General features: G+C 38.0%; 1 protein-coding gene across 4 annotated transcripts in view; it reads left to right on the top strand.

Moving 5' to 3' along the window:
* Positions 1–27,682, top strand: part of EPHA5 (EPH receptor A5) — a 384,474-nt gene that overhangs the window by 316,797 nt on the left and 39,995 nt on the right. For 3 of the 4 annotated variants that reach the window (XR_008891897.1, XM_056568880.1, XM_056568878.1), the window contains exons 6-10: positions 9,702–9,826; positions 14,727–14,886; positions 16,429–16,534; positions 23,692–23,759; positions 26,409–26,552. Coding sequence is in view for 3 of the 4 variants with exons in the window: in XM_056568880.1 (XP_056424855.1) it covers positions 9,702–9,826; positions 14,727–14,886; positions 16,429–16,534; positions 23,692–23,759; positions 26,409–26,552 (603 nt within the window). In the remaining variant the exon portion in view is untranslated. The remainder of the gene's footprint in view (positions 1–9,701; positions 9,827–14,726; positions 14,887–16,428; positions 16,535–23,691; positions 23,760–26,408; positions 26,553–27,682) is intronic. The other variant, XM_056568879.1, reaches the window with a different exon arrangement.

Raw genomic sequence — 27,682 nt, 5'->3', positions numbered from 1 at the left:
ATCCCGCTGCCAGCCGGGATGCGATTCGCGATGCGGGTAGCGCCCGCTCGCGATGCGCACCCCGGCTCCCCTACCTGACTCGCTCCCCGTCTGTTCTGTCCCGGCGCGCGCGGCCCCGCTCCCTAGGGCGCGCGCGCGCCGGGTCTCTGCGATTTAAAGGGCCACTGCGCCGCTGATTGGCGCAGTGGTTCCAATTAGGGTAATCACCTGTGCACTTCCCTATATTACCTCACTTCCCTTGCACTCCCTTGCCGGATCTTGTTGCCTTAGTGCCAGTGTAAGCGTTCCTTGTGTGTTCCTTGCCTGTGTTTCCAGACCTTCTGCCGTTGCCCCTGACTACGATCCTTGCTGCCTGCCCCGACCTTCTGCTACGTCCGACCTTGCTTCTGCCTACTCCCTTGTACCGCGCCTATCTTCAGCAGCCAGAGAGGTGAGCCGTTGCTAGTGGATACGACCTGGTCACTACCGCCGCAGCAAGACCATCCCGCTTTGCGGCGGGCTCTGGTGAATACCAGTAGTGGCTTAGAACCGGTCCACTAGCACGGTCCACGCCAATCCCTCTCTGGCACAGAGGATCCACTACCTGCCAGCCGGCATCGTGACAATATCTCTGCTGGTGCTGTGTTATAAGATACATTTTATATATATATATATATATATATATATATATATATATATATATTAGGGTACATTTCTTATAAAACACTCAGCCCAAGGCCACTTTCACATGGCCGTAATATGGATGCATTTTATGTTTTGTATTATATTTCATCCTTTGATGAAATGAATTAAGAACAACTTAGATTCTATGGTGATTAAGTCTGGTTTAGATGAGCCATGTAGGTGTAGGTGTGACCGTAATATGTACAGAAAAATGTGTCTGTGTTAAAGCATTGAGAAAATGCCTTCAACCCATAAAAAAAAAAAAGATTCATCATGTCAACTGACTGACACAAATCTTATCTGTTTCGCTAAATCGTGTCTATCATTCGTATAGGTGGAAAAAAATAGATATTTCTTTCTGGAATTCGAACAAATGTGAAAGGAAACTTAGCCCACCCATTTTCTTTTCTAATCTCCAGTTCAGTATTTTCCTTTAACAGGAACCACTGCATCCTTCCCTGAGCTGCTATTAAATTCAAGGAAAAATAAGTATACCAATCACCCAGACCTGCTTGGACTGTGTGGGAAACGTCCTTTGGTGCCAAGCCTGCCAGTCTACATGATACAGCAATCAGTCTTCTTGATGAATGCTGTAATACCCAAGCCAATTTTTAACATAGTAGCTGAATCATGGCCCCCAGAATAAACGGTTCTAACTTTCTTGAAGAAAGAATAGCTTGCAAAATAAATTTTAATATTTATACAACAATAATCTTAGAATTTCTATAAATTATGATTATTTAATTTAAAAAAAATTGTATGCTGTGATGTCATTTGTTAAATTTGTTAACATTTAGTCTAATATTATGTAGTATTATTATTTAAATTTTACATTTATATTTCTGAAAACTAGATCACTACACTTAGCTACACATAAATCGTAGATAAAACCTATACAGGTTATATAAAGGTGAATTTAAAATTTTATGAATTTACGTTACAGTCTAATCATCAAAATACCAATTTATTTTATGGTGGTCTGTATTCTGTCAATAGGTATGGAAACTAGGGGAAGAAAAACAAACAAACATAGGTCATCAGAAGAGCGTTACATGTAACAATCTTCCATCACAGGAGCATATCAATATACTAAAAAACAAACAAACCCACATCAATCCTCAAATCCACTTCCTACATTTGCATAACATGCATAGATGGCATGAAGAGCCCAGTCATTTCAGCTAAATTTGTAATTCCCATAAACCAGTGTTAGAGCTGGTATCCAGAAAAGATCTTCATAAAAACTTAATGAAATCTGTTGACACATTTCTGGGGTTTACATCTGCCTCTTCCTCATTATTTTGTCAATGGACTTTAGGTTAAAGGGGTACTCCCCTTGAAAACATTTATTTTTAAATCAACTGGTGCCAGAAAGTTAAATAGATTTTTAAATTACTTCTATTTAAAAATCTTAATCCTAACAGGACTTATCAGCTGCTGTATAGTATACAAGAAGTTCCTTGTACTGGAAAGGTTAAGATTTTTGAATAGAAGTAATTTACAAATCTGTTCAACATCTTTCTGACATCAGTTGATTTAAAAAAAAAAAAAAAAAAAGGTTTTCCAGTAGAGTACTCCTTTAAAGGTGGTGCCTGCTTACAGTCTTTTTTTACTATCCATTAATAAGTGTGTGAACCATAACAGATTTCTGCTCCCCACCGTATATAGCATCGGGTAATACTGGTACCAGCTGCATATTAACCCGTTAACTATGCAGGACATAAATGTACGTCCTGGTGCGGTGGTACTTAACGCACCAGAATGTACATTTACGTCCTGTACATAACCTCGAGCATTGGAACGATGTTCGGGTCATGCGCTACAGGTCCCGGCTGCTGTCAGCAGCCAGGGACCCGCCGGTAACGGCGCACATCAGCGATGTGTGAAAATAAAAGTACAAAAAAAAGTATTAAAAAAAGTTTAAAAAATTTGAAAAATCCCCTCCCCCAATAAAAATGTAAATTGTCCCTTTGTCCCATTTTACCCCCAAAATGTGTAAAAAAAAAAAAAATGTATAAACATATTTGCTATCGCCGCTTGCATAAATATCCAAACTATTAAAATATGTTAATGATCCATACGGTGAACATCGTGAACGTAAAAAAATAAAATAAAAAATTGCTGCTTCTTTGTAAGATTTTATTCCAAAAAATGTTTATCAAAAATTTGTTAAAAGTTTTATATATGCAAATGTGGTATCAATAAAAGGTACAGAGAAATTGAGCCCTCATACCGCCGCTTATACAGAAAAATGAAAAGGTTATAGGTCAGCAAAACAAAGGGATTTTAAACGTACTAATTTGGTGAAAAAGTTTGTGATTTTTTTTAAGTGGTACAATAATAATTGCATTGACCCACAGAATAAATAAGACATAATTTTTAACGTAAATTGTACAGCGTGAAAATGAAACCTTCCAAAATTTGCAAAATTGTGGTTTTCTTTTCCATTTCCCCACACAAATAGTATTTTATTGGTTGCACCATACATTTTATGGTAAAATGAGTGATGTCTATACAAAGGACAACTGGTGGCGCAAAAAACAAGCCCTCATACTCGTCTGTGGACGAACATATAAAAGAGTTATGATTTTTAGAAGGCGAGGAGGAAAAAATGAAAACGTAAAAATAAAATTTGTCCTTAAGGGGTTAAAGGCCATGTTCACACAGTGTATTTTCAGGTGTATTTTATCAAAAGAAAAAAAAATGTGTTTGTAAAATCACTGAAATTGTGTGTCCATTTTTACAAAATCAATGTACTATTTGTTAGTCTATGGGAAAGTGATTGTCTGTGCACACAGTATAAGTAGTTTTTTGCATCCATAAAAATAGGTGACATGTCGTTTATTTTCACGGACAAAAAATATACCTATTTTTTTTTTATAAAGTGTGCACAGAAAAACTCTTTCCCATTAACTTGCAGAGAGCACTTTACGGATGCAGTTGTTTTTTGTTTTTTTTTCATAAAATACACCATTATGTTAACATAGCCTTAGGTATTAAAAGGGTAACTCTGGTGGAATTTATATACCGGTATATATATATATATATATATATATATATATCAACTGTGCCAAAAAGTTAAACAGATTTGTAAATTACCGTACTTCTATTTAAAAATCTTAATACTTCCAGTACTTATCAGCTGCTGTTTAATACAGAGGAAGTTATTTTCTATTTGAATTTCTTCCCTGTCTGACCACAGTGCTTTCTGCTGACACCTCTGTCTCTGTCCATGTCAGGAACTGTCCAGAGTAGGAGAGGTTTGCTATGTGGAATTGTTCCTGCTCCGAACAGTTCCTGACATGGACAGAGGTGTCAGCAGAGAGCACTGCGGTCAGACAGAAAGGAAATTCAAAAAGAAAAGAACTTCCTCTGTATTATACAGCAGCTGATAAGTACCCGAAGGATTCACATTTTTAAATAGAAGTAATTTACAAATCTATTTAACTTTCTGGCACCAGTTGATTAAAAAAATGTTTGTTTCCACCGGAGTACCCCTTTAAAGTTCTTGGTTACGCTCATGTTTAACCCTTCTACCTTTAGATACTTGTATATGCATATGAAATGAACTATTTGTAGATCCTATTAACTTTAACGTTATTTTAGCTAATAATTTACTGCAATGTTTTTTTTTTTGAAAAAAAATCTGTGACACTTTTGTTCCATTTAGGTTGGGTTCACATAGGACAGTATTGCTGTAGATTTTAACCTTAGTCTCAAAAAGTGCAGCAATAAAGCAATCTCTTTTCCTGCAGTTTTCAAGAAATATTTCTAGAAATGTGTGCTATTGAGAAATTTTGAATGTTAGTTTTTATTTAGAAAATTGCCTCCTTTCTAGACAATGGTAAATAAAATTACCAATGTAATTAAAGGGATTGAAGGTCTAGAGATTGCAGGGAGTCCTAGCAGTCAAGACCCCAGTGATCATATATTTAGCCCGTTCCTGTGCAATCCCTATTCTGAATGATAATAATGCAGTCTTAAATATAATGAGTAAAAATAACTTGAGTGCATTGACAAATACATAAACATAGTATAGTATTCCCTATGCGTCAGGCTCAAATTAAATTATATTGTATCAAAACGAAAATGTGCCTTTATGCTGACACATAACAGCATCAATCTGGTTACCAGGGATGCTACGTCTGCTCCTTTTATTGACTATTTGCTACTTATGACAAGTGAACTTTTCAAAAGGCCGGTTTAGACAGTTCGCCAAATTTTGGCAAAAAGTTGGGTTTGAACGCAAACTTTACAATAGCCCAAAAACTTGTGTATAATACTGTCTGAGAGACCTAAAATGCAAGCTTTACAGATATGTCACCTAGTAGTGTATCTATGTAATTTTTGAGCAGTTTTTTACCCCTTAATGATGCAGCAACTTTATTATTGTGTTTTCACAAAGTGCAATTATGCAACTTTTAGGTGGTTTCAGTTCTATGCAGTCTGCTTCACGGTAAAATTATCAAATTATGCTTATTCAGTAGGTCCATACAATTATAACAATACCCAATTGTATAGGTTTTGTTTTATTTTACTAGTTAACAAAATGAAACTTTTTGTAAAAAAAAATAAAAAAAATGTATGCTTAGAATTATCCTTTCCTGACCCCTATGACTCTTTTATTTTTTCTGTATATGGGTCTGTATGATAGATTTTTTTTTCCCGCCATGACCTGCATCTGACTTTTTGCTTACTTTTTGTTCTATTTTTTTGGGTATATAAAGTGACCAAAAATCCACACTTCATCATGGGGCTTATTTACATTAGTTATTTTTTTTATTATTTTTTCAACTTTTTTTTTTAGTCCCCATAGGGGACTATAACTTGCAATACTGTTTAATGCTGTAATATTGCAAAACATTGATCAATGTTATCTGTGCTCTGCTGCCCTTGCCTGCCAAAACAGGCTTAAGACTCAGAGAGCAGATCAGACACCAGAGAGGCAGATGGGGCCTTTAACCCCTTAAGGACCAAGGATGTACCGTTACGTCCTTGGTCCTGCTCTCCTGATATAACGCGGGGTTACACAGTAACCCGGCGTCATATCACGGCGGGTCCGGCGTCATAGTGAAGCCGGGACCCGCCTCTAATAGCGCGCCACGCCGATCGCGGCGCCACGCGCTATTAACCCTTTAGCCGCGTGCTCAGAGCTGAGCCGCGCGGCTAAAAGCGAAAGTGAAAGTTGCCGGCTAGCTCAGTCGGGCTGTTCGGGATAGCCGCGGCTAATTGTGGCATCCCGAACAGCTTTCAGGACAGCGGGAGGGCCCCTACCTGCCTCCTCGCTGTCTGATCACCGAATGACTGCTCAGTGCCTGAGATCCAGGCATGAGCAGTCATGCGGCAGAATCGTCGATCACTGGCTTCCTATGAGACACCAGTGATCAATGATGAAGATCAGTGTGTGCAGTGTTATAGGTCCCTATGGGACCTATAACACTGCTAAAAAAAAGTGAAAAAAAAAAGTGAATAAAGATCATTTAACTCCTCCCCTATTAAAAGTTTGAATCACCCCCCTTTTCCAATAAAAAAAAAAAACCACAGTGTAAATAAAAATAAACATATATGGTATCCTCGCGTGCGGAAATGTCCGAATTATAAAAATATATCATTAATTAAACCGCTCGGTCAATGGCGTGCGCGCCAAAAAATTCCAAACTCCAAAATAGTGCATTTTTGGTCACTTTTTATATCATCAATAAGTCCTATCAATGCAAATGGTACCGTTAAAAACTTCAGATCACAGCGCAAAAATTGAGCCCTCATAACGCCCCATACACGGAAAAATAAAAAAGTTATAGGGGTCAGAAGATGACAATTTTAAACATATTAATTTTCCTGCATGTAGTTAGGATTTTTTCCAGAAGTCCGACAAAATCAATCCTATATAAGTAGGGTATCATTTTAATCGTATGGACCTACAGAATAAAGATAAGGTGTCATTTTTACCTAAAAATGTACTACGTAGAAACGGAAGCCCCCAAATGTTACAAAATGGCGTTTTTTTTTTTCAATTTTGTCGCACAATGATTTTTTTTCCGTTTCACCGTAAATTTTTGGGCAAAATGACTGACATCATTACAAAGTAGAATTGGTGGCGCAAAAAATAAGCCATCATATGGATTTTTAGGTGCAAAATTGAAAGAGTTATGATTTTTTAAAGGCAAGGAGCAAAAAACGAAAAAGCAAAAACGGAAAACCCCCCGGTCCTTAAGGGGTTAAGTAAGCTGGTCAGGACACTGTAATTACCTTGTAGTGGTCCGAATCTCCCACACCATCCAACTGTCCACACCAGCCAGGGGCTGGTATGATGTCCCAACCCTTCATAGAAGCCACTCCCCAAGCCCCCCCCCCCCCCCCGTTCCCAGGAGATATCCATGCGTCCTATAGTGTGAATAGATTAAGGCAAAGTTAAAGGGGTTATCCAGGAAAAAAAACTTTTTTTTTTTTATAACAACTGGCTCCAGAAAGTTAAACAGATATGTAAATTACTTCTATCAAAAAACTTTAATCCTTTCAGTACTTATGAGCTTCTGAAGTTGAGTTGTTCTTTTCTGTCTAAGCGCTCTCTGATGACACTCAGGAACCGCCCAGTTTAGAAGCAAATCCCCATAGCAAACCTCTTCTAAACTGGGAGATTCCCAAGATACGTGTCATCAGAGAGCACTTGGACAGAAAAGAACAACTCAACTTCAGAAGCTCATAAGTACTGAAAAGATTAAGATTTTTTTAATAGAAGTAATTTACAAGTAACTTTCTATCTATCCATCTATGTTTCTTACTATTTCATATCTATCTACCCACCCCCCCCCACACACACACACCCAAGACATTAGTGTCAAGCTAGGTGTAGCTTATGGTAGCAGAAACAGCCTGGTATGATTTCAGTGTCATAGTAATAACACAGCTTTCAGACACAAATGGACAGTTTATGTTGTTTTGTTTTTCAGAAATGTGTTTGAGCATAGTTTAGTGTGAATGCGGCCCGGCCTTTTGATATTCTGGGGAATCTGCCCTTGTAGAATTAGTGACCTTTAAAAACAGGTTCCTGTGCAATTGCACTTTTCCTTTCAAATCATACAGTGCAGTATCCAGTTGCAGACTCTTAAGATGGAATGATTGTAGGCTTTGTGCGGATGCTGAGATTAAATTACGTTTTGTTTGAGAAAGAAAACTCCAAAATACTTCTACCTTTCAACTCCAGCACGGTGCATTGTAAAGCAGATGTGCTCTGGATACAAAGACGCTATCATCTGAATACCTTGGGGATCGATTTGATATACTTAATTGGTCTTTATCGCACAGTTACACTTTAACACTTCTATTAAAGAAGGCTCAAAGGGGTAAAATTACCAGCTTTATCATCTACTCTTCGTATAGTGTGTCTTCTTTTAATCTCTGTTTTATTCAGTATCTGAACAGGTCTGAAGGAACACTGGGAAAGGTGAATGCTTCTACTGGTTATGTAGCCATATGGTTATTGGTTGATTATATTTATTATAAGTTTTTATGCACTTTTGGTTATATCCGTGTCCATGCATGGTGCTTTTTTAGTGTGTTTTTAAATTATTAACACAGCAACTTGGTAGTTGTAACTGAATTAAACAATTTTAATTAAACTTTTTTTTATCATCTTCTTACTGGTACGTGTGGTGGGAGTACACTACACTTAGGGGAAATTATTTTCATTTTGTAAGAGTGCTTGTTGTTTGTGTGTGTGATATGTGTTCACACTGATGTTCACTTAGGCCTAATTTATTTTGTGGGTAGTGATGAATCATGATTATTTGGGGATATCTGTACATCTTAAGCATCATGTTATCTTGCCATTTATGTAGCATTCAGCTGTTGAAAATTCTTAAAGGAGTTGTCTTAGCTTGATAAACTCTTCCCATTTAATTTTTTTTAGGGCATGTGGACATCATAACAGCCCCTGTAAGAGCCCCTTAGGCCATGTTCTCACAACAGAATTTCCAAACAAAATCCGGCAGAATAATTTTACATTGATATGTCAATTCATTCAGTGGAATACTCTCAGAAAAGCATTAAAGGAGTACTCTGGTGAAAACCTTTTTTCTTTTAAATCAACTGGTAGCAGAAAGTTAGCCATATTTGTAAATTACTTCTATTAAAAAATCTTAATCCTTCCAGTACTTATTAGCTGCTGAATGCTACAGAGGAAATTCCTTTCTTTTTGGAACACTGATGACATCACGGGCACAGTGCTCTCTGCTGACATCTCTGTCCATTTTAGCAACCGTGCATAGCAGATGCATAGCAGATATATGCTAAGGGCAGCATGGTGGCTCAGTGGTTAGCACTGCTGCCTTGCAGTGCTGGGGACTTGGGTTCAAATCCCACTAAGGACAACAATAAATAAAGAGTTATTATTATAATAACGTCAGCAGAGAGAACTGTACTCGTGATGTCATCAGAGAGCATTCCAAAAAGAAAAGAATTTCCTCTGTAGTATTCAGCAGCTAATAAGTACAGGAAGGATTAAGATTTTTTAATAGAAGTAATTTACAAATATGTTTAACTTTCTGCCACCAGTTGATTTTAAAGAAAAAAGTTTTCCCTGGAGAACCCCTTTAAGGTCTACAAAGATGGTACATTTCTGAGCGGTCCTAGCACCAGCTTTTTGCAGAATAACCACCCTTGTTTACCGGTCGGACATTCTGCAAATATTCTGCTGTTGGAACATAGAATAACAAAGAATGCCTCTCATTCTGGCTTTACTTAGGCCTTCATTTAAATGACCAACAGTAACAGTTAGATAGATAGATAGATAATAAATAGATAGATAGTTAGTTAGATAGATAGATAGATAATAGAGTAGACAATGTATATGTGTTTGTGAAGCAGTAAGCTGATGTGCATTGCCCTTGAAGAAAATCCTGGTGCAGTTTTCACTCCTGTCTCTATGTGAAACTTTTGTTCTACTTATTTAGCTATAACCACTAATTTAGCTAAGAGCAAGAGAGCAAGGGAAGAAAGCACTTTCAACTACTAATGATTTTTTTTCTTTGTCTCTGCAGCCCCGTCTCCAGTCACTCATGTGAAGAAAGGAAAAATTTCCAGAAATAGCATTTCCTTGTCTTGGCAGGAACCAGAGCGGCCCAACGGTATCATCCTGGAATATGAGATCAAATACTTTGAAAAGGTCTGACCTTCTGTAATGTACTATTATATCTTTGTGTTATTTGCTCGCACTAACTCTTCTTGGTTGGGGAGCCGTCAGCTACATAGGGAAATTGATCACTAATTGATTGTGTCTGCAGTAAATTACCAGGGTGACTTCCAGTGTGTGTTTTTCATTAGAGTGGCACGTCGGCATGGGAAAACACATTAAAAGTTCAGGTCGGAGATATTGGCAGACTTTGCTCATCTGAATAAAGGTCACTCCAATGAATGGATATAAAAGTATCATAGTGCTAATAAGTTATATCATTTCTCTTACAACTTATAGTTATACTGTACTGGAATATGGATCTCATCCAGGCAATGCGAGAAATCATTTTCCATGTAAATAATTTACTTAAAACGCTGGCTGTAAGTCATTGATTGTTTTGATAAAGCTGGAAACAAAACACGGGAAATGAAAGCGCGTTTGAAACATTCGACTTGCTAACAGCGCGCACGTCTGTAATTTTTCTTTCCTAGTTCAGTACTGAGCCAGAGGCAAAAGCAATTATGTGATGTGATAAGAGAGAGTCTTACTAAAAATGAAGTGATATAAACTGTTACGTTGGCAGTGAGCAAAGAAAAAAACTGAATGGAAATTAGCAGTTTAATACATTTGGAAAGAAACTTGAAAAACATACAGGCCTTTGAGGTGAATGGCTTAGTACATAGTGTTAGATGAAGGGCTTAGTGCATTGTGTTAGGTGAATGGTTTAGTACTTAGTGTTAAACTAGTAATGCAGAAAGCTATCTGCACTGGGGTGCTATCACATATGTCCAGCAATCCGGCCAAGTACTGAATAGGATCACCGATCACAACTGATGCCACAACTGATGGCAAAATGCATGGTCCTGCAATGGGGGGAATGGGTGAAACAGGGAAATGCTGCAAAATGCGTTTCCCAGTTTGGTGTGTCAAGTTACCTGGCATCCTAATTGAAATTAATCGGAACTGTTCCATTCAAATACATAGTTACATAGTTCTTTAAAGACTAGAGTCCATCAAGTTCAACCTATATCTCTATGGTGTCCCTACTGAGTTGATCCAGAGGAAGGCAAAAAAAAAAAACCTTATACTAGGGGTAAAAAACTTTTCCTGACTCTAATATCAGAATAAATCCCTGGATCAATGTTCTGTCCCTATGCATCTATCATCCATAATCTATAATCCATGTTATTAATCTCCAGAAATGCATCCAGGCCCCTTTTGAACCCTTTTACTGAGTTCAACATGACCACCTCCTCCAGAAGAGAGTTCCACAGTAAGGAACCATTGTCTATGCTGGTGTAGAAACCTTCTTTCCTCTAGATGTAGAGGATCCCTCCTTGTTATGGTTACAGTTCTGGGTATAAATAGGTCATGGGAGAGATCTATGTACTGCCCGCTGAGAAAGCTGTCTATATTTTTTATCATTTTTGTCTTCTAATAAAGTATATTGTTTTAAGGATTATAAGCGGTGTAGTGTGAATTCCTTTTTTCTTTGGTGTATTAAGTTATTCGATCACCCCTAAGCCTTCTTTTTTCTAAACTTAATAACCCTAATTCTGATAATCTTTCTGGGTACTGTAGTCCTCCCATTCCCCGTATTATTCTGGTTGGCCGTCTTTGAACCCTCTCCAGTTTCACTAAATCTTTCTTGTACACTGGTGCCCAGTACTGTACACAATATTCCATGTGTGGTCTGACTAGTGATTTGTACAGTGGTAGAATTATTTCCTTGTTGTGTGCATCAATGCCCCTTTTGATGCACCTCATAATTTTATTTGCCTTGGCAGCAGCTGCCCGACACTGGTCACTACAGTTAAATTTACTATTAAATATAACTCCTAAGTCCTTTTCTATGTGAGTTGTTCCCAGTGTTTTACCATTTAATACATAATCCTATTCTGGATTTTCCTCTCCATGTGCATAACCTTACATTTATCAGTGTTGAACCTCATCTGCCACTTCCTAGCCCAAACTTTCAAGCTATCCAGATCTATTTGTAACAGTGCACTGTCCTCTATTGTGTTAACCCCTTTATAGAGTTTATTATTATTTGCAAATATTTATATTTTACTATACAACCCCTCTACAAGATCATTAATAAATATATTAAATAGAATAGGACCCAAAACTGACCTCTGGGGTACCCTACTAGTTACAGTCACCCAATCAGAGTATGTACCATTGATAACCATCCTCTGTTCCCTATGACTGAGCCAGTTACTTACCCACATTCTCCCCAGCCCAATACTTCTTGTTTTATGTACCAATCTTTTATGTGGCACTGTATCAAATGCTTTGGAAAGATAAACAACATCCAGCGATTTCCCCTAGTCCAGTCTTGAGCTCACCTTCTCATAAAAGCTGATCAGGTTAGTTTGACAGGACCGATCCCTCAGGCCTATAATTTCCAGGGTCACTTTTTGCCTCCTTTTTGAATATTGGCACCACATTTGCTATGCGCTAGTCCTGGGGAACAGACCTTGTCCCTGTAGAGTGCTTGAATATTAGAAATAGGGGTCTATGTATTACATTACTTAAAGGGGTACTCCGCCCCTAGACATCTTATCCCCTATCCAAAGGATAGGGGGTAAGATGTCAGATCGCCGCAGTCCCGCTGCTAGAGAGCCCCGGGATCGCCGCTGTGACACTGCGCTATCATTACTATACAGAGCGGGTTCGCTCTGCACGTAATGACGGGCAATACAGGGGCCGGAGCATCGTTACGTCACAGCTCCGCCCCTCGTGACATCATGGCCTGCCCCCCTCAATACAAGTCTATGGGAGGGGGCGTGGCGGTTGTCCCGCCCCCTGCCATAGACTTGCATTAAGGGGACGGTTTGGGATGTCAAGAGGGGGCGGAGCCATGATGTCACGCTGCTCCGTCCCCTGTATCGCCCGTCATTACGCACAGAGCGAACTCCTTTAACTCCTTTAGAACACGGGAGTTAATGCCATCTGGACCTGGTGAATCAATGGGATCAGTTCAATTATCAATTTCCTTCCTGCATTTTTCTACTGTACTAAAAGTAAACTAAGCTGGATCACCAAACATATGTGACGGCACCCTTAAAGAGAAACCTTTGACACTCAAATACTTAAAACTCAGGAACATGGCAAAGCCATATTACAGTCTTACTGACATATTATGTGTTGCTTTATGATTCTGTTGTATTAATGCTGTATTAATGCCATTGAATATAAAATACAGCAAAAATCAGGAGCACATATTTTATATAACAGGCTGCGGCTGCTGTATTCTTGATCAGTATGATATAAATCCATAATAAGGCCATATAAATGAGCATTTTATACGGGTCACAATGTGGAGAAGTGCTGGTCAAAGCTAGTCAGCATGTGCGATAAATAAGCTGTCACATATCACATTCATCCAGACAGTACTGTCCGGTATGTTTTTTTGTGCCTTACTTATCTATTTACCATTCTCTGTTGACTATGACATAAAATTACTGATGTAGGTTCACTACATAGCTTAGTGTAAGTTTAGTATTGCAAAAACAAAAAATGGTGGATTGGTTAGGCTCCATATATCAGTTCTCATCAGGCTCAAAAAAAAAGTTTCAGAGCTGGATAGGAAAATGCTGTAGGAGACGTTTTCCTATCAAGCGTCTGGACCAGTCTGTCCGGCATCCCCCTGACACGCCAGATGCCTTGAACTATCCCATTAGGAACAATGTGATCAGTTCTAGCAATAGTTTCCTTTTGACGCTTTATGACCATGCTGGAGGGAAACTGAGCTAGATTGCCAGATGAGTGGGAATAGGGCCTTAGAGATTTTAATTGTGGAAATTTGCAGATATGTACAATACAATATGTCAATGTGTTACATAACAGATTTGGTTTGGGTTCAATTTTATAAAACTGTACATAACAACTTATAATAGTAAGATATTTTTCACTTAAAGGGATAATCTTTTTTTTATTTGACTTTGCTACAAGGGATTTAATGTTAGTGTAGTTCATAATATAGTGTATGTACCTGTGTTCAGCGGATAGTCTTGCAATTCTTATGTGATCTTTTCCCGGAATGTTCATTTTTAGCAGCATACAAAATGAGTGTTGTCTCGGGTCTATCCCAGATTGCAGTGTGGCCCGAGACAATGCATCACTAATGAGGTGTTGAACGGGAGTTTTGTCTGTGCTTCAATAAGTGGAGCAATAACTGGCCAGGAGGGAGATCATTCTCCCCAGGGCTGCAGGGAATTGTAGTTTAAAATACAGTACACATGGAAGGGAGCCTAGCTGTGTTGCAATGAGTGGAGTGGTTGATGTTTGGGAGAGAGATGAGTCACCTCCCACCTAGAAACAAGGGATCCTAGGCATTGAAGTTGGAGGAAGGGCACAGAAACAGGAAATAGCCAGTTCACACAAACAAGCCAGCAGTGTAATGGGGACACAGGACACAGCCATTTACCACCAACAAAAGCCCTAATGCTTCGTAAGCATATCTATTTCTGGCTGACAGGTCATTAGTAAAGTCACACTACGTTGGATAACCCCTTTAGACTTAAGATTAACATACCTTTAGGGCTGCAATGCTTCACATTTTGGTGATCTTATTATGGTGGCCCCACTTCTGCAGCTCATCTGAATAGACCTCCTAACTTTTACCAGGGGAGGTCTGCTGTTCATTCTGAAATACGGACAATATAATTGGTTTGCATTAATTCAAACATGTCTAAGCAGTAGCATCATATTAGATTAATAATATTCTATTACTAAGGTAATGTGGCCCAAGTGCATATATATGTTCTGGATAGACATGCTTGGCAGGGGAAAGCACTGTAGCCCTATTTGCCGTTTGCTTCTTCTATTTTCTTCTATCAGAGTCAGAAATACCACATTTCTGTTTTCTCTCTGCTTATAAATCCAGGACCAGGAAACTAGTTACACAATCATCAAGTCCAAAGAAACAGAAATCACAGCAGAGGGACTGAAGCCAGCATCATCCTACATATTCCAGATCCGAGCACGCACGGCCGCAGGGTACGGGGCCTTCAGTCGTAGATTTGAGTTTGAAACCAGCCCAGTGTGTAAGTCATTTTAATTACTGTCAGTTCATGTCCATGTAATAGTTACCGGAAAGAGTCAGCAGATCAATACCATAACAGGGAACTGTCATTCTTCTACTGCTCCAGATTTCCTCTCCCAGGCCCCGTGCATGAGTTGTAGAGGGCTCATTCATGTCACTCACTGGGATAAGTTAACTTGTTAGATCTTGCTTTGTCACCTCATTTAATCTAGGGATGCAGGGGTAAATGTCATTCTGTTCTGTAAGTGGAACATTTATAGAAAACTTCAATTTAAATGATACTGCTTGTATGTCTGAAGGTCTTGTTACACTTAAAATTCTTGTGTTGTGCAATTATTATTCCTTTTATGTGTATACCATAAAAGTGTGTTGTTTTGCAGTAAAAAATATATAATGAATAGAAAGGAATCATTTAAGTAGAAAAACACAGTCTTTCTAGGTTATGTTGCATTAAATTATAGAAGTGACTCTCTAGTTGAGCCATTCTGAATCTCGTAAGCCACTGCACTTTTAATATTACATTGTTTAATGTAAAAATTATATAGACATGCTCACCACTGCAGGTTGGTATTTCTCCTCCTTATAGCTGTATAACAAAATTTCTCACCAGGTAGTGCACATTTATTGACTGAAAATTATTATGTTGGCACCCTTTTCACCCTGTCACCACCTTAAAATGTGATTGTGGGGGTACTGATGGGTTTCTATTGGGAGTTATTTGCCTTCTGCTAGAACTGTTACACTTAAAGGGGTACTCCGCCCCTAGACATCTTATCCCCTAACCAAAAGGATAGGGTATAAGATGTCAGATTGCCGGGGTCCCGCTGCTGGAGAATGCTTAGTCAAAAAAAAAAGAAAGAAAAAAAAAAAAAAAGGAAATAGTAAAAACAATGTTTAAAATAAAACACTATAAAGCATTGTCCAGATTTATGTCAAAACATGAACCAAAATAACCTGTTCTTTAAAATTATTACGTTATTTAACCCCCAAAGTGAATGCTGTGAAAAAAAATAATAAGAAACAAATTAAGAATTGATATTCATCCTGTCACCCCAAAAAACTGAATAGAAGCAAACAAAAAAGTAGCATGCACCCGTAGCTACATTGAACCATTGAAAACAGCTGCATAAGACAAGCCAGGGGCTAAGCTATGGGGGTGCAGATGTAACAGTCGCACTGGGGCCCTGGTGCCTAAGGGACCTCAAAGCACATCTGACCCATAAGAGACACATCTGGACCCAGAAGTTAAAAGTTAGCCTCTGAGACAAGCCTTTTGCTGGCAGACAGCTACTTATTGACTCAGATACTGAAAGAAAAGAATTCTGGAGCAAGAACAGATAAGCTTATAGGAGACATACTTCCAACGCTTTTTACATGTATTTAATTCATTTTTAGTTGGATGAACATTTTTATCTACAAAAAATATGGAGTAAAGAAAAATTCCATGCAGACTTTCATTTGATCGCTTTTGTACAAAGCACAGGCTCCCAGTGTGTTACATATGACTGAAACCATAATCTCTGATTTCTGCCTCTCTACTCAGCATTTGCAGCAACTGGGGATCAGAGTCAGATTCCTATTATAGCTGTGTCGGTCACCGTGGGAATTATTCTTCTGGCTGGAATAGTTGGTTTTCTTCTCAGTGGAAGGTATGTGGGATCTTTTGAAGCCTCATAAAATACCTATTTGCATTTTATGTATTTTCAATTTTGGGTATTCTGTTCCTCTGTTCTAACCTTACTTCTTCAGGTTTATGTTCTACAGCATAAATGTAGTATCTATAAGAGGAAAAAGAATAAGAGTAAATTCATGAAGTAATAAGAGTAAAAATAAGAGTTCTTCATGCAAAAACCTTACACAATAAGACAAATAATTGTAGAACAATTTACCCTCTTGCCCTCCTATTAAATCTATTTTGCCCAAGTAAATTTGGCAGCAGGATGCAGCAGGAGGGGCTTCCTGTATCCCTACTCTTTTTGACATTTATTTTTATTTAAAGGGGTTATCCAGGAACAGAGAAACAGAGCTACTTTCTTTCAAAACGGCTCCCCATCTGTCTCCAGCTTGGGTGTGGTCCTGCGGCTCACTTCCATTGAAGTGGATGGAGCAAAGTTGTAATACCACACATAACCTGGGAACAAATGTGGAGCTGTTTTTTAAAGAAATTATCTCTGTTTTTCTATTCATGGATAACCCCCTTTAAAAAATGTTTTTATTGAATTAAACACTTTAAAAATAGATTATGAAATGCATACAGGAAAATGTTCTACTGAGCTTCTTGTTTCCTGTTAAAAAAAAGTTTTTTTCAAAGAGGAAGAACAGGATGCTAAAATGTGGTGTGAGCTTAGCCTTAGCTATAGAGGCTAGGCTAGGCTAAGTAAAGAGCAAGGAAAGGCTTTAGGCCTTTTTATTTAATTCTGAATGAAAATATGGATCACTTATAGATGTACGATGATGATCTTATGTTTTACAATGTGTCCTGTTTTTGTTCTTAGTTTTTTTTAAATTTTTGTTAAAGGATTGACTTTTTTTGTTAAAGAATTTTTTCTTTCTTTTGGTAAGGTTGCTGAAATGCGGATCTTCAAAATAGAGCAAATACGCATATTTGAACTATACAAAATTGGAACGCATGTTCTTTATGTATTCCCATTGACTCTTATCAGCTAAAAATTATGGAACAGATATTCAATAATGTAATTTGTGAAAAGTCATAAGTAGAACCATTGTGTGATCAAAACAATTGAACAAAGTGTAAGATATTTAGCCATCTGTCCTCCAGAAATACTCTTAATTCAGATCCCCAATGCATACTTGATCAAAAAGGAACATTAATACTATAACATTTATATTAATCTAAAATTTATATTTATAAGAATTGAGGATCCTAAGGCCCTTGTAGATGGGCCAAGTAGGCCCTCATAACAACCACCAATCTCCGTACTTGGCATTCATGGCATAAATAATTGCCTGGTCAGGCCTCACAAATGGTCATTATTGTTGGGTGCACATCCCCTGTTTATACAGAGTAATACAGTGTGATGCTCGGACAATAAAATGATTTTGTAAAATGATTTTAATGATTTTACTGGAGCCACAAAAGATACGATCAGCTGGCCTATATATCAGGAATAAGTGCTCCAAATGATCCTTGGCCCAATAACTGTAAAGGGGCCTTTTTTTTTCTAATATTCAATCTTTTAAGAAAATTCTAAATATGTGAAGGAAACAGTGTAGTGAAATATACTGCATTAAAAAATAAGGAAAATATACCACTATCTAAAAAGACATCCTAAGGATTACCATGTAGATATAAGCAAGTTGGTACTTGCTGACCTTAGAACCAAACTCTATCACTTTATGCAAAAATATAGCACTGTTGTCACTCTCTGTCTTCTGTACAGCAGAGAAATAGTGTGGGCCCATCTTTGTTGTTAATGTATTGAGAGCTGGGTTGTTATTTTTTATGAACCCTGACTTAGATTATTCAGATTCCTGGTGTCCTACAACAGTCACAGTCAGCGAAAATAATTTTTTGCACTTGCTCCACAGTGATTCCTTCTTCACACATGACTGTGTTGCTTCTCTCTTCTGTATTAGCCTTAAGGTAGTTTATTAGATATACACATATACAGAAAACAGCCAAGACACAAGTCTTTGTATGAGTCAATTAGGCTGGTGACACTTTGAGACATCTAATCGTCAGTTTTACCATCTCTTTGTTAGACCATCCAGAACACAATCTAGTGTCCTAACACCAAGAACTACTAATTCCTATTCTTATTATGAATTGTCCACATTGTAGTACCATATTATATTCAACAAATAACCTGTTTACATGTTATTTATTTCAGAACCAGTTTGTGTGTAGACTTATAAAAACACATAATTTTCATAATGTCTTGTATGCCCCTCTCATAGTTAAAAACTGTTTTCCCATCTGGATTGCATTGTAAGGATTGAAACTTAGAATAAACTAAATTTCATCAGCACAACACAAATATCCATTATTATGCAATTTTATTTCCTAAATTATTTTTATTTTCCAATCAACTCTGTAATAAGTTTAGGTTTCCTATTAAATTTCAGCCACATAGTTTTCCACCAAAATAATAGGATTATTTCTTAACCCTCTCCTGCCTAGTTTTTCTTCACAAGGGTCAAGATGGCTGTATTGACAGTGACTGTGGATGGTTAATTTGTCTTTCCGGAAAGTTTCCAGTAATTATCCGCATAATTGGGGCCAGAACAAGACAAAATAGAAATGTATTTGCATAAATTGCAACCATTAGGTCTCGACTTGCAGGGAATCACAGCCATTAATGATTGAAATCTAATTCTGTATTCACAGTTAGAAAATGAATTGGTCTATCTCTGGAGTTCACTTCCTTCTCTGGTATTGATTATGTAGTTAATGTTTTGTTTAGGTATACTAAATGCAATTCCTGAAAATTAAATCATTTCAATAAGTAATAAAAAGCATAACGGAAGTGCTATGTATTTAGATATTGTGAATGTAGACAATTCTGCAGCAGTCACATGGTTTTCTGCAAGCCCAAATCAGATGAACGGAGCAGTCTCTAAAATTTCTGTAGCAAATCTGACTTGTTTGCTTTCACCATAATACTTAGATGACATATGCAATATGACAAAAGCATACCACCTCCTAGAGACAGTTCCTGCAACACTTATAGAGCCTAGGGTAAAACCCTGTAATAAGAAAGAAAGGGTCCCGGCTCTCAAGTTTCTTGCTAATCTTTACGTTTTATTCATGCAGTTTGCATAGCATACATCACAGTACGAGTTACGGCTCAACAGCCTTTATCAACTGTGTATAGGTATCAGTTAGGACGCATCTTATACACCACATCCGACTCACAGATACCACGTCATCTCAATTAGTACTATCATTCAGAACACATGATTAAAGAAATGGAAAACTTTTTAAAAACAATAAATACTTGAAAATACTTGAATAATTCTTGACCAAGATTCCTTCAGAATAGAGATTTACTTGACTCTCTGTGAAATAGAATAAAATCAGCAAATAGTCACATTGACCCATGCATGACATATACGTAAATGTAATAACTGTGACAGTTCATAGTCGCAGTTCATACCGCGTGGTTCCAGGGTCCCTAGATGGTGAATCCAGAATGCTTCTTTCTGTACAAGTAATTTCTTAATATCACCTCCCCTCCAGCATCCAGCATCAGATGTCAACATTTTCTTCTTCCCATTCCGGCCCATTTCAAGAATAAAAATCATTCCATAGCAATATTACAATACCTATTAATAGATGAAGTAATACAGCCTTGGATGGGAGGTGATATTAAGAAATTAGACCCTAGAACCGCGACTATGAACTATCACAGTTATTGCATTGACATAAATGTCATGCATTGGTCAATGTGACTGCTGATTTTATTCTTTTCACAGAGAGTTAAATTAATCTGTATTCTGATGGAATCTTCGTCAAGAATTATTAAAGTATTTTCAAGCATTTATTGTGTTTAAAAAGTTTTCCATTTCTTTAATCATGTGTTCTGAATGATAGTACTAATTGAGATGATGGGGTATCTGTGAGTCAGATTTGGTGTATAAGATGCGTCCTAACTGATACCTATACACAGTTGATAAAGGCTGTTGAGCCGTAACTCATACTGTGATGTATGCTACGCAAACTGCATGAATAAAACGTAAAGATTAGCAAGAAACTTGAGTGCCGGGACCCTTTTTTTCTTATTATATTCGTACCTGGTCCTCGGGCACCAACACTTATCTGCAGTGCGGACCTTCCTTTGATTTTGTTGGGTAAAACCTTGGACTGCACAGTCTACAATATAACTATATAATCTTTTGCATTTGTAGACTCTCTGTCTAGGTTTACACTGCCTAAAAATGAACAGTGTTAGTTAATTCCTCCATTATCTATTGTTAAATGTACCACCAGAAAAAATGACTTGTGTTTTTTTCCTCAACAGATTTACTATGTTAAATTCAGTAGATGTGCCAAAATGGATATACATTTTTAGTCTTGCATTTTCTCCTACTCTACCTGGTATATATAGAATGGTAAGCCAGAAACCTCTGAAGCTGCAGCATTTTCTCAGCTTGACAGAGGGGTCTACAATAGCACTTGCATAGAATCTGCTCTGAGAAGCAGATATATTCAGCTCTGGAGACAGCTGTCTTACCACACCAGGGATATCTAGGAGATACAAAAGTAGAATCAGTATAAATCTTGATGAATGCATTTTTGACATGTTGGCACTTCAGTTCACATAGCCATGTGGTTGATTGAGAATAAGTAAGATTTCTGCTTTGCAGTCTTAATCTCTAACTTCAGTTGTCTGTAAGATAGATGATGTAGATTTCCCTTTATGATGGCTCCCATACATTCTACATACACAGAAAAGGGAATCATGCTATTCTGTCTTTTTATAAAATGCTCTAAGAAGTGGCAGCAGCATGGAGGACATTATAGAGAAGTCTGTTTTAGTCTAAGCTTTGAAACAAGACCTAGGGTGACAATCAGCTTGTGTAATCTCTTTGCACTCTCTCAGTGTGTGTATCTCTCTCTCTTTCTCTGCTCTCTGAACTCGCTTCCCCTTCCTGTTTTTCTTCCCACCTCTTCCTAAAGGCAGCATTAAATCTGATTCCTCAGTATGCTGCTAGTCTTTCCTGTAGACACAGGATGAAACTACGCTTCTTTTTCAGAGTGAATGAAAGTTTATTAGGGACGGAGGAAGTATTTTCTCCAAAAAGATATACTACAGTATTTCTTACATTTGTAACAAATGTGCAGTAGAATAAAAGATGAACCGGCAGACTCCCCACTTTTCTTCTTCTTCTTTATTGCATTATTGCATTAGCAATGCAGTAGCATACTCACATATACGGGGTGTCGGGGTGAACAGTGGGGGGATACAAAAGGCAACAGATTCCGTTTTGCACGGTTTACCGTGCTTCTTGTGGCCGGAGGAAGCACGGTAATCTGTTGCATTTGTATCCCCCCACTGTTCACCCCGACACCCCGTATATGTGAGTATGCTACTGCTTTGCTAATGCAATAAAGAAGAAGAAGAAAAGTGGTGAGTCTGCCGGTTCATCTTTTATTCTACTGCATATTTGTTACAAGTTTCCGCTGTTATAATACCAGAGCACCACCACCACAAACACAATTACATCCAGCTGCACCACATCGTGTCAGTTCCAAGGGACTGCAGTGCCGTGCCGTCTATACTACACTTGTGAACTATTTCTTACATTTGTGTCCACTATTGGTTCATGTAATGTTTGTTTAATTATTCAAAATCAAAACCTAAAATATGTTTTACGGTCGACATTTTTATTTGATTTCAATTTTACAAGATATAGGGCATTTTGGGTTGGACATTTTAAAGATGTATAGCGTAAACAATTAGATGCAGTACATGTTTTACTTTACAATATCTATTAGAAAAAGAAATAAAAAATATATATATAAGCAAAAAGATTATTTGACCCATCCCATTAGTGAAGCCTGAATTTATTTTGGGACTAAAGCCACTGACTAGAGTTGAAACCACTGCACATCTGTTTTCCAGCAATCCAACATTTACATGCCAGACGTTACGGGGCATAATTTGTTCACTAAGTGACAAATTTATAGCCTGTTTATCTGATCAGTAAATTTAGTACATCTGGAAGCTCTATGGTAGATAATGTTTCATGGACAGGTTTCCTGCCATGCATTATTAGTGAAGCTGAACTATTGCTGTGATGCCAACATAAACCTGCAATAGCTTTATGGCGGATATGCAGTGCATCATGTTGAGACATGTTTTTATGACACGTTGGGGGTTTTCACGACTTAATTTTGTATGTTAATATGACATGCTGCTGTATATATTTATGGACCTCCAGAGAAATTCACAATGAAAAATAAGCTGCCTTTATCGCCTTTTTAATCTTGCTTTAGATAATATACTATGAACCATTTAGCAATGACAAAGCCCTTTTTACACCCTTGGCAATTTCAGGCTTAAATAAAAATTGTCTAGACTTGATGAAGTTAAAACATACTGTATTTTACATTACTGGGTATTGGGATATATATTTATATACTTTGAAGTGAACAACAATAACAATAATAATCAATAACACAGAGTTTTTGTAAAAAAATAAATAATGAATCAATTAAAAAAAAATGGTACAATAGAAATTCTTATATGTCTTACGTATTTTGGACACAACCCTAGTTGTGGCTTACAAAATACTTACCTAAATGCTACATTTTTAAATAACCTTGTGATTAATTCACACCAGTATTTTATCATGCTGACAAAAAAATGCGCTGTATAGTTATCTAAATTTTGTTTGATTACAGATAAAGAATATTTTTTATTGTGTTTTAACACAAATTACTGTATAGACAAAAAAAAGTTAATAAAAAAAAAAATACAGTACCTTATAAAAATGCACCTGGTTTTGCTGATTATGTTGGCATAATACAGGTGCATGCCTGCATACAGTTTACATTGAAAGCTTCAGCATAAAATCTGCAGCTTCAAATTCTGCACATCAAATATGGCCACCGGATCCTAAATAACTGATGGCATATGATGCACTTTTGTCATTAGTTGTAGGATTAGTTGCGGCAAGTTTTAGGCTGGGTTCACTGAGCCGAACATTGGACATATGTAAGCCCAGCCTAACAAAAAGATAAACCAATAAAAAGGGAATTACTCTGATCTTTAATAATGAAGTAGAAATAAACTTTTCATTTATTAATAGTACATATTAACATTGAGATTATCTCTTGCAGACGATGTGGCTACAGCAAAGCTAAACAAGATCCAGAAGAGGAAAAGATGCATTTTCACAATGGACACAGTAAGTATCAAATGTTTACTGTTATATCCTTATTAATTTAGAATAAACAATGACTCCTTGATATCAACACCCTAAGCACATAGACTAACCCCTTAAGGACCTTCATTTTTTCTTTCTCACCATTTAAAAATCATAACGCTTTCAGTTTTCCACCTGCAGACCTACATGAGGACTTGTTTTTTTGTGCTACCAATATTACTTTGTAATGACAACAATCATTTGACCACAAAATCTATGGCAAAACCAAAAATAATTATTTGTGGGACAAAAGTGGAAAAAAAACAATCACCATTTTGTAAATTTTGGTGGCTTACGTTTCTGCAGTGTACTTTTCAGTAAAAGTGACACCTTATATTTCTTCTGTAGGTCCATATAAGTAAATTGATACCCAACTTATAGGTTTGATTTTATTTTACTTTTGTTAAAAAAAATATAACTTTTTTGCACGAAAATTGGTATCTTTAAAGAGTACCTGTTACCAAACTAAACTTTAAATGTATTGTTCCTTTTGTAATTATTAGACACTTTACTATTTACTTGCTGTTAAAATTCTTAGGCTTGTTTCACACTACAAAATTACTCCGTTTTAAAGATCCGTACGAAGTTCCGTCTGAAAATCAGCTGAAAACGGCCGTTAGAAAATCCTATACGGCCGTTAGAAAATTCCATTATAGGCTATGGGATTTTTCTAATTGCCGTTTTAACCCGTTATAGCCCGATATTAATAACGGCCATTATTTTGTAACGGAAGATAGTAACGGGAGAAATAGTGCATGCACTATTGGGAGCACACACTGGGAGCTCACTCACAGTATGAGCAAGAGGAAAGGTATCATCTACAGCTTTTTAAAGCTTGGAACATTTTTAAAGGGCAGGAGGGGTGTTAGGAGTAGTTAGGAAATATAATCTGAGTTAGTTTAGAAAATATGGTTACTCTTTAAAATTGTCTCCTTTTGACCCCTTTAACTTTTTTACTTTTCCATATTCAGGCTAAATGGGGGGTCATTTTTTGCACTGTGATCTGTAGTTTTTATCAGTACCATTTTTCTTTTGATTGGACTTTTTGATTGCTTTTTATAAAAATGTTTATGGTATGCAGTGACCAAAAATACGCAATTTTGGACTTTGTTTTTTTTTTATGTATACGCCATTGACCATGCGGTTCAATTAACATATTTTTATAGTTTGGACACTTACGCACGCGGCGATACCACATATGTTTATATTTAAAGGGGATGATTCAAACTTTGAATAGGGAAGTGGTTAATACACATTAATTAACTTTTTTTTTTACACTATTATTTAGTCCCCATAGGGGACTATTATATGCAGTCCTTGGGTTGAATTCACTCTTCAATGCATTGCCATACCTAGCATTGATCAGTGTTATCGGTGCTCAATTGCTCCAGACTGCCGAGGCTTCCTGGAGCATCGAGCCACTGACCAGATGGTGAGGAGGCAGGTAAAGGCCCTTCCGCTGTCCTCTCAGCTGATTGGGACACCATGGTATTACCGCGGTGGTCCCAATCAGCTCTCCTAAGCTGCCAGGACTGTTTTTTTTATTTTAGTTGCTGCAATCAACTTTGAGGGATTAATGCTGGGCATCATCGCAATAGCTTCCTGGACCACCCCGCTATGATGCATGATCAGCTCCTGAGCCTACCTCATAGAAGGGGAGCGGGCGCAGGGCGCACAGGTACGCCCTTTGTCCTTAAGGAGTTAGTGTATTTAAATATGAACATAAATAAAGTAAAAACAAAAGTAGAGAAACAGAAACATAGCCACACATTCACAGTTTGTATTTAATCTACTTGCTTTTCAGCATAATTTCATAAACTAACAGGTTGTTAGTATACATTTTGATCAAAAAGTAGAAGCCCACTCGCCACATCAAGGCCACCTAGTCAGAGTGGGTCCCTAACCTAACACTGGCGTAGTGCCGTGCGGCAACCACTGCCTCCGTGACACCAAGCCTACAGCTGTAATGACCCATTGGCCAGGCAGTCCCACTGCTGCCCGACCAAGCCCCCAGCTCCGGGCCACACGACCCCACAGACAAAACATCACAGCTACAATGGCCAACACAGAGCACCATACCAGTGTGAACATCTACCATGTGCCCCCTGCCAATAAATAAATTCAGTTTCTTCAGTACTGTTAAACAGATGCTAAAAACCGATTCTCCTGTATGCAATACAGCTAAATCTTTTTCTCAATGACTTGTAATACAAAGAAAAAATGCATCGCAGAATATCCTTTTTTTAAATGTATTTAATGTTTTTTTTTTGTAGTTTCCAATAGGCAACTACACTTATGTAGACTGCAAACCTAAACGTATTAAAATGAAAACAGTGAAACGGAAACCCAAAATGTTGTGTAAACTCAGCCTTATGTTTTCTACTTTGCTACTAAGTGGTCCTTCGCCGGACTCGTAAGGTAGAAGCATCCTGAAATACATGTAGCTGAAAGGATGTGAGTTTCATCCCCTTCCCACTTGCAAACATTCATTACAGGTTACACTGTTTATACTTAATTTGCTTAGCAACTTTATACATATATTTTTTTAATCATATATATATTGTAATAACAGTGCCTGTATATAATGTAATAATAGCCTTTATATCACAGTGACAACTAATAAGGAGCTAGTCTTCTGTTCCACTACAGTTAAGCTTCCAGGAATAAAGACATACATTGACCCTCATACCTATGAGGACCCAAGCCAGGCAGTGCATGAATTTGCCAAAGAAATCGATGCTTCCAGTATAACTATTGAACGAGTTATTGGAGCAGGTATGTGCTTACTATATCTACAGACTTTAATCCATTAAAATTGTAAATCTTTGGAACATTTGACCTTCTTAAGGTTTAAAGATAGAGAAGCATTCTACTTTGGGAAGAATTCTACTTTGTTCTATGCTTTTATAGCATTTTGGAGTTATTTGACTTGTGATAACTTATGCAATTTAAAGGGGTACTCCGGTGCTTAGACATCTTATCCCCTATACAAAGGATAGAGGATAAGATGCCTGATCGCGGGAGTCCCGCTGCTGGGGACCCCCGGGATCTTGCACGCGGCACCCCGTTTGTAATCAGTCCCCGGAGCGTGTTGGCTCCGGGTCTGATTACCGGCGACCACACGGCCGGCGGCAGGTGACATCACGCCTCCGCTCCCATGTGACATCACGCCCCCTCCCGTAGGCTTGCATTGAAGGGCGGAGCATGACGTCACACAGGGGCGGAGGCGTGACATCACACGCTGCCGGCCATGTGGTCGCCGGTAATCAGACCCGGAGCGAACACGCTCCGGGGACTGATTACAAACTGGGTGCCGCGTGCAAGATCCCGGGGGTCCTATCAGACAGGAGAGAGCACAGAGGAGTGCTATCAGACAGGAGAGAGTACAGAGGAGTGCTATCAGACAGGAGAGAGCACAGAGGAGTACTATCAATCAGGAAAGAGCACAGAGGAGTACTATCAGACAGGAGAGAGTACAGAGGAGTGCTATCAGACAGGAGAGAGCACAGAGTAGTACTATCAGACAGGAGAGAGTACAGAGGAGTGCTATCAGACAGGAGAAAGCACAGAGGAGTACTATCAGGCAGGAGAGAGCACAGAGGAGTCCTATCAGACAGGAGAGAGCACAGAGGAGTGCTATCAGACAGGAGAGAGCACAGAGGAGTACTATCAGGCAGGAGAGAGCACAGAGGAGTACTATCAGACAGGAGAGAGCACAGCAGAACAATATCAGACAGGAGAGAGCACAGAGAAGTCCTATCAGACAGGAGAGAGCACAGAGGAGTACTATTAGACAGGAGAGAGCACAGAGTACTGAGTATTAAAGTTTTCCACTGAAGTACCCCTTTAAAGGGGTACTCCGGTGCTTACACATCTTATCCCCTATCCAAAGGGTAGGGGATAAG

The sequence above is a fragment of the Hyla sarda genome, chromosome 1 (assembly GCF_029499605.1).
Source record: "Hyla sarda isolate aHylSar1 chromosome 1, aHylSar1.hap1, whole genome shotgun sequence".
NCBI classification, from domain to species: Eukaryota; Metazoa; Chordata; class Amphibia; order Anura; family Hylidae; genus Hyla; species Hyla sarda.
The sequence above is the reverse complement of the archived record's forward strand: the minus strand, read 5'-3'. Positions and strand labels throughout refer to the sequence as shown.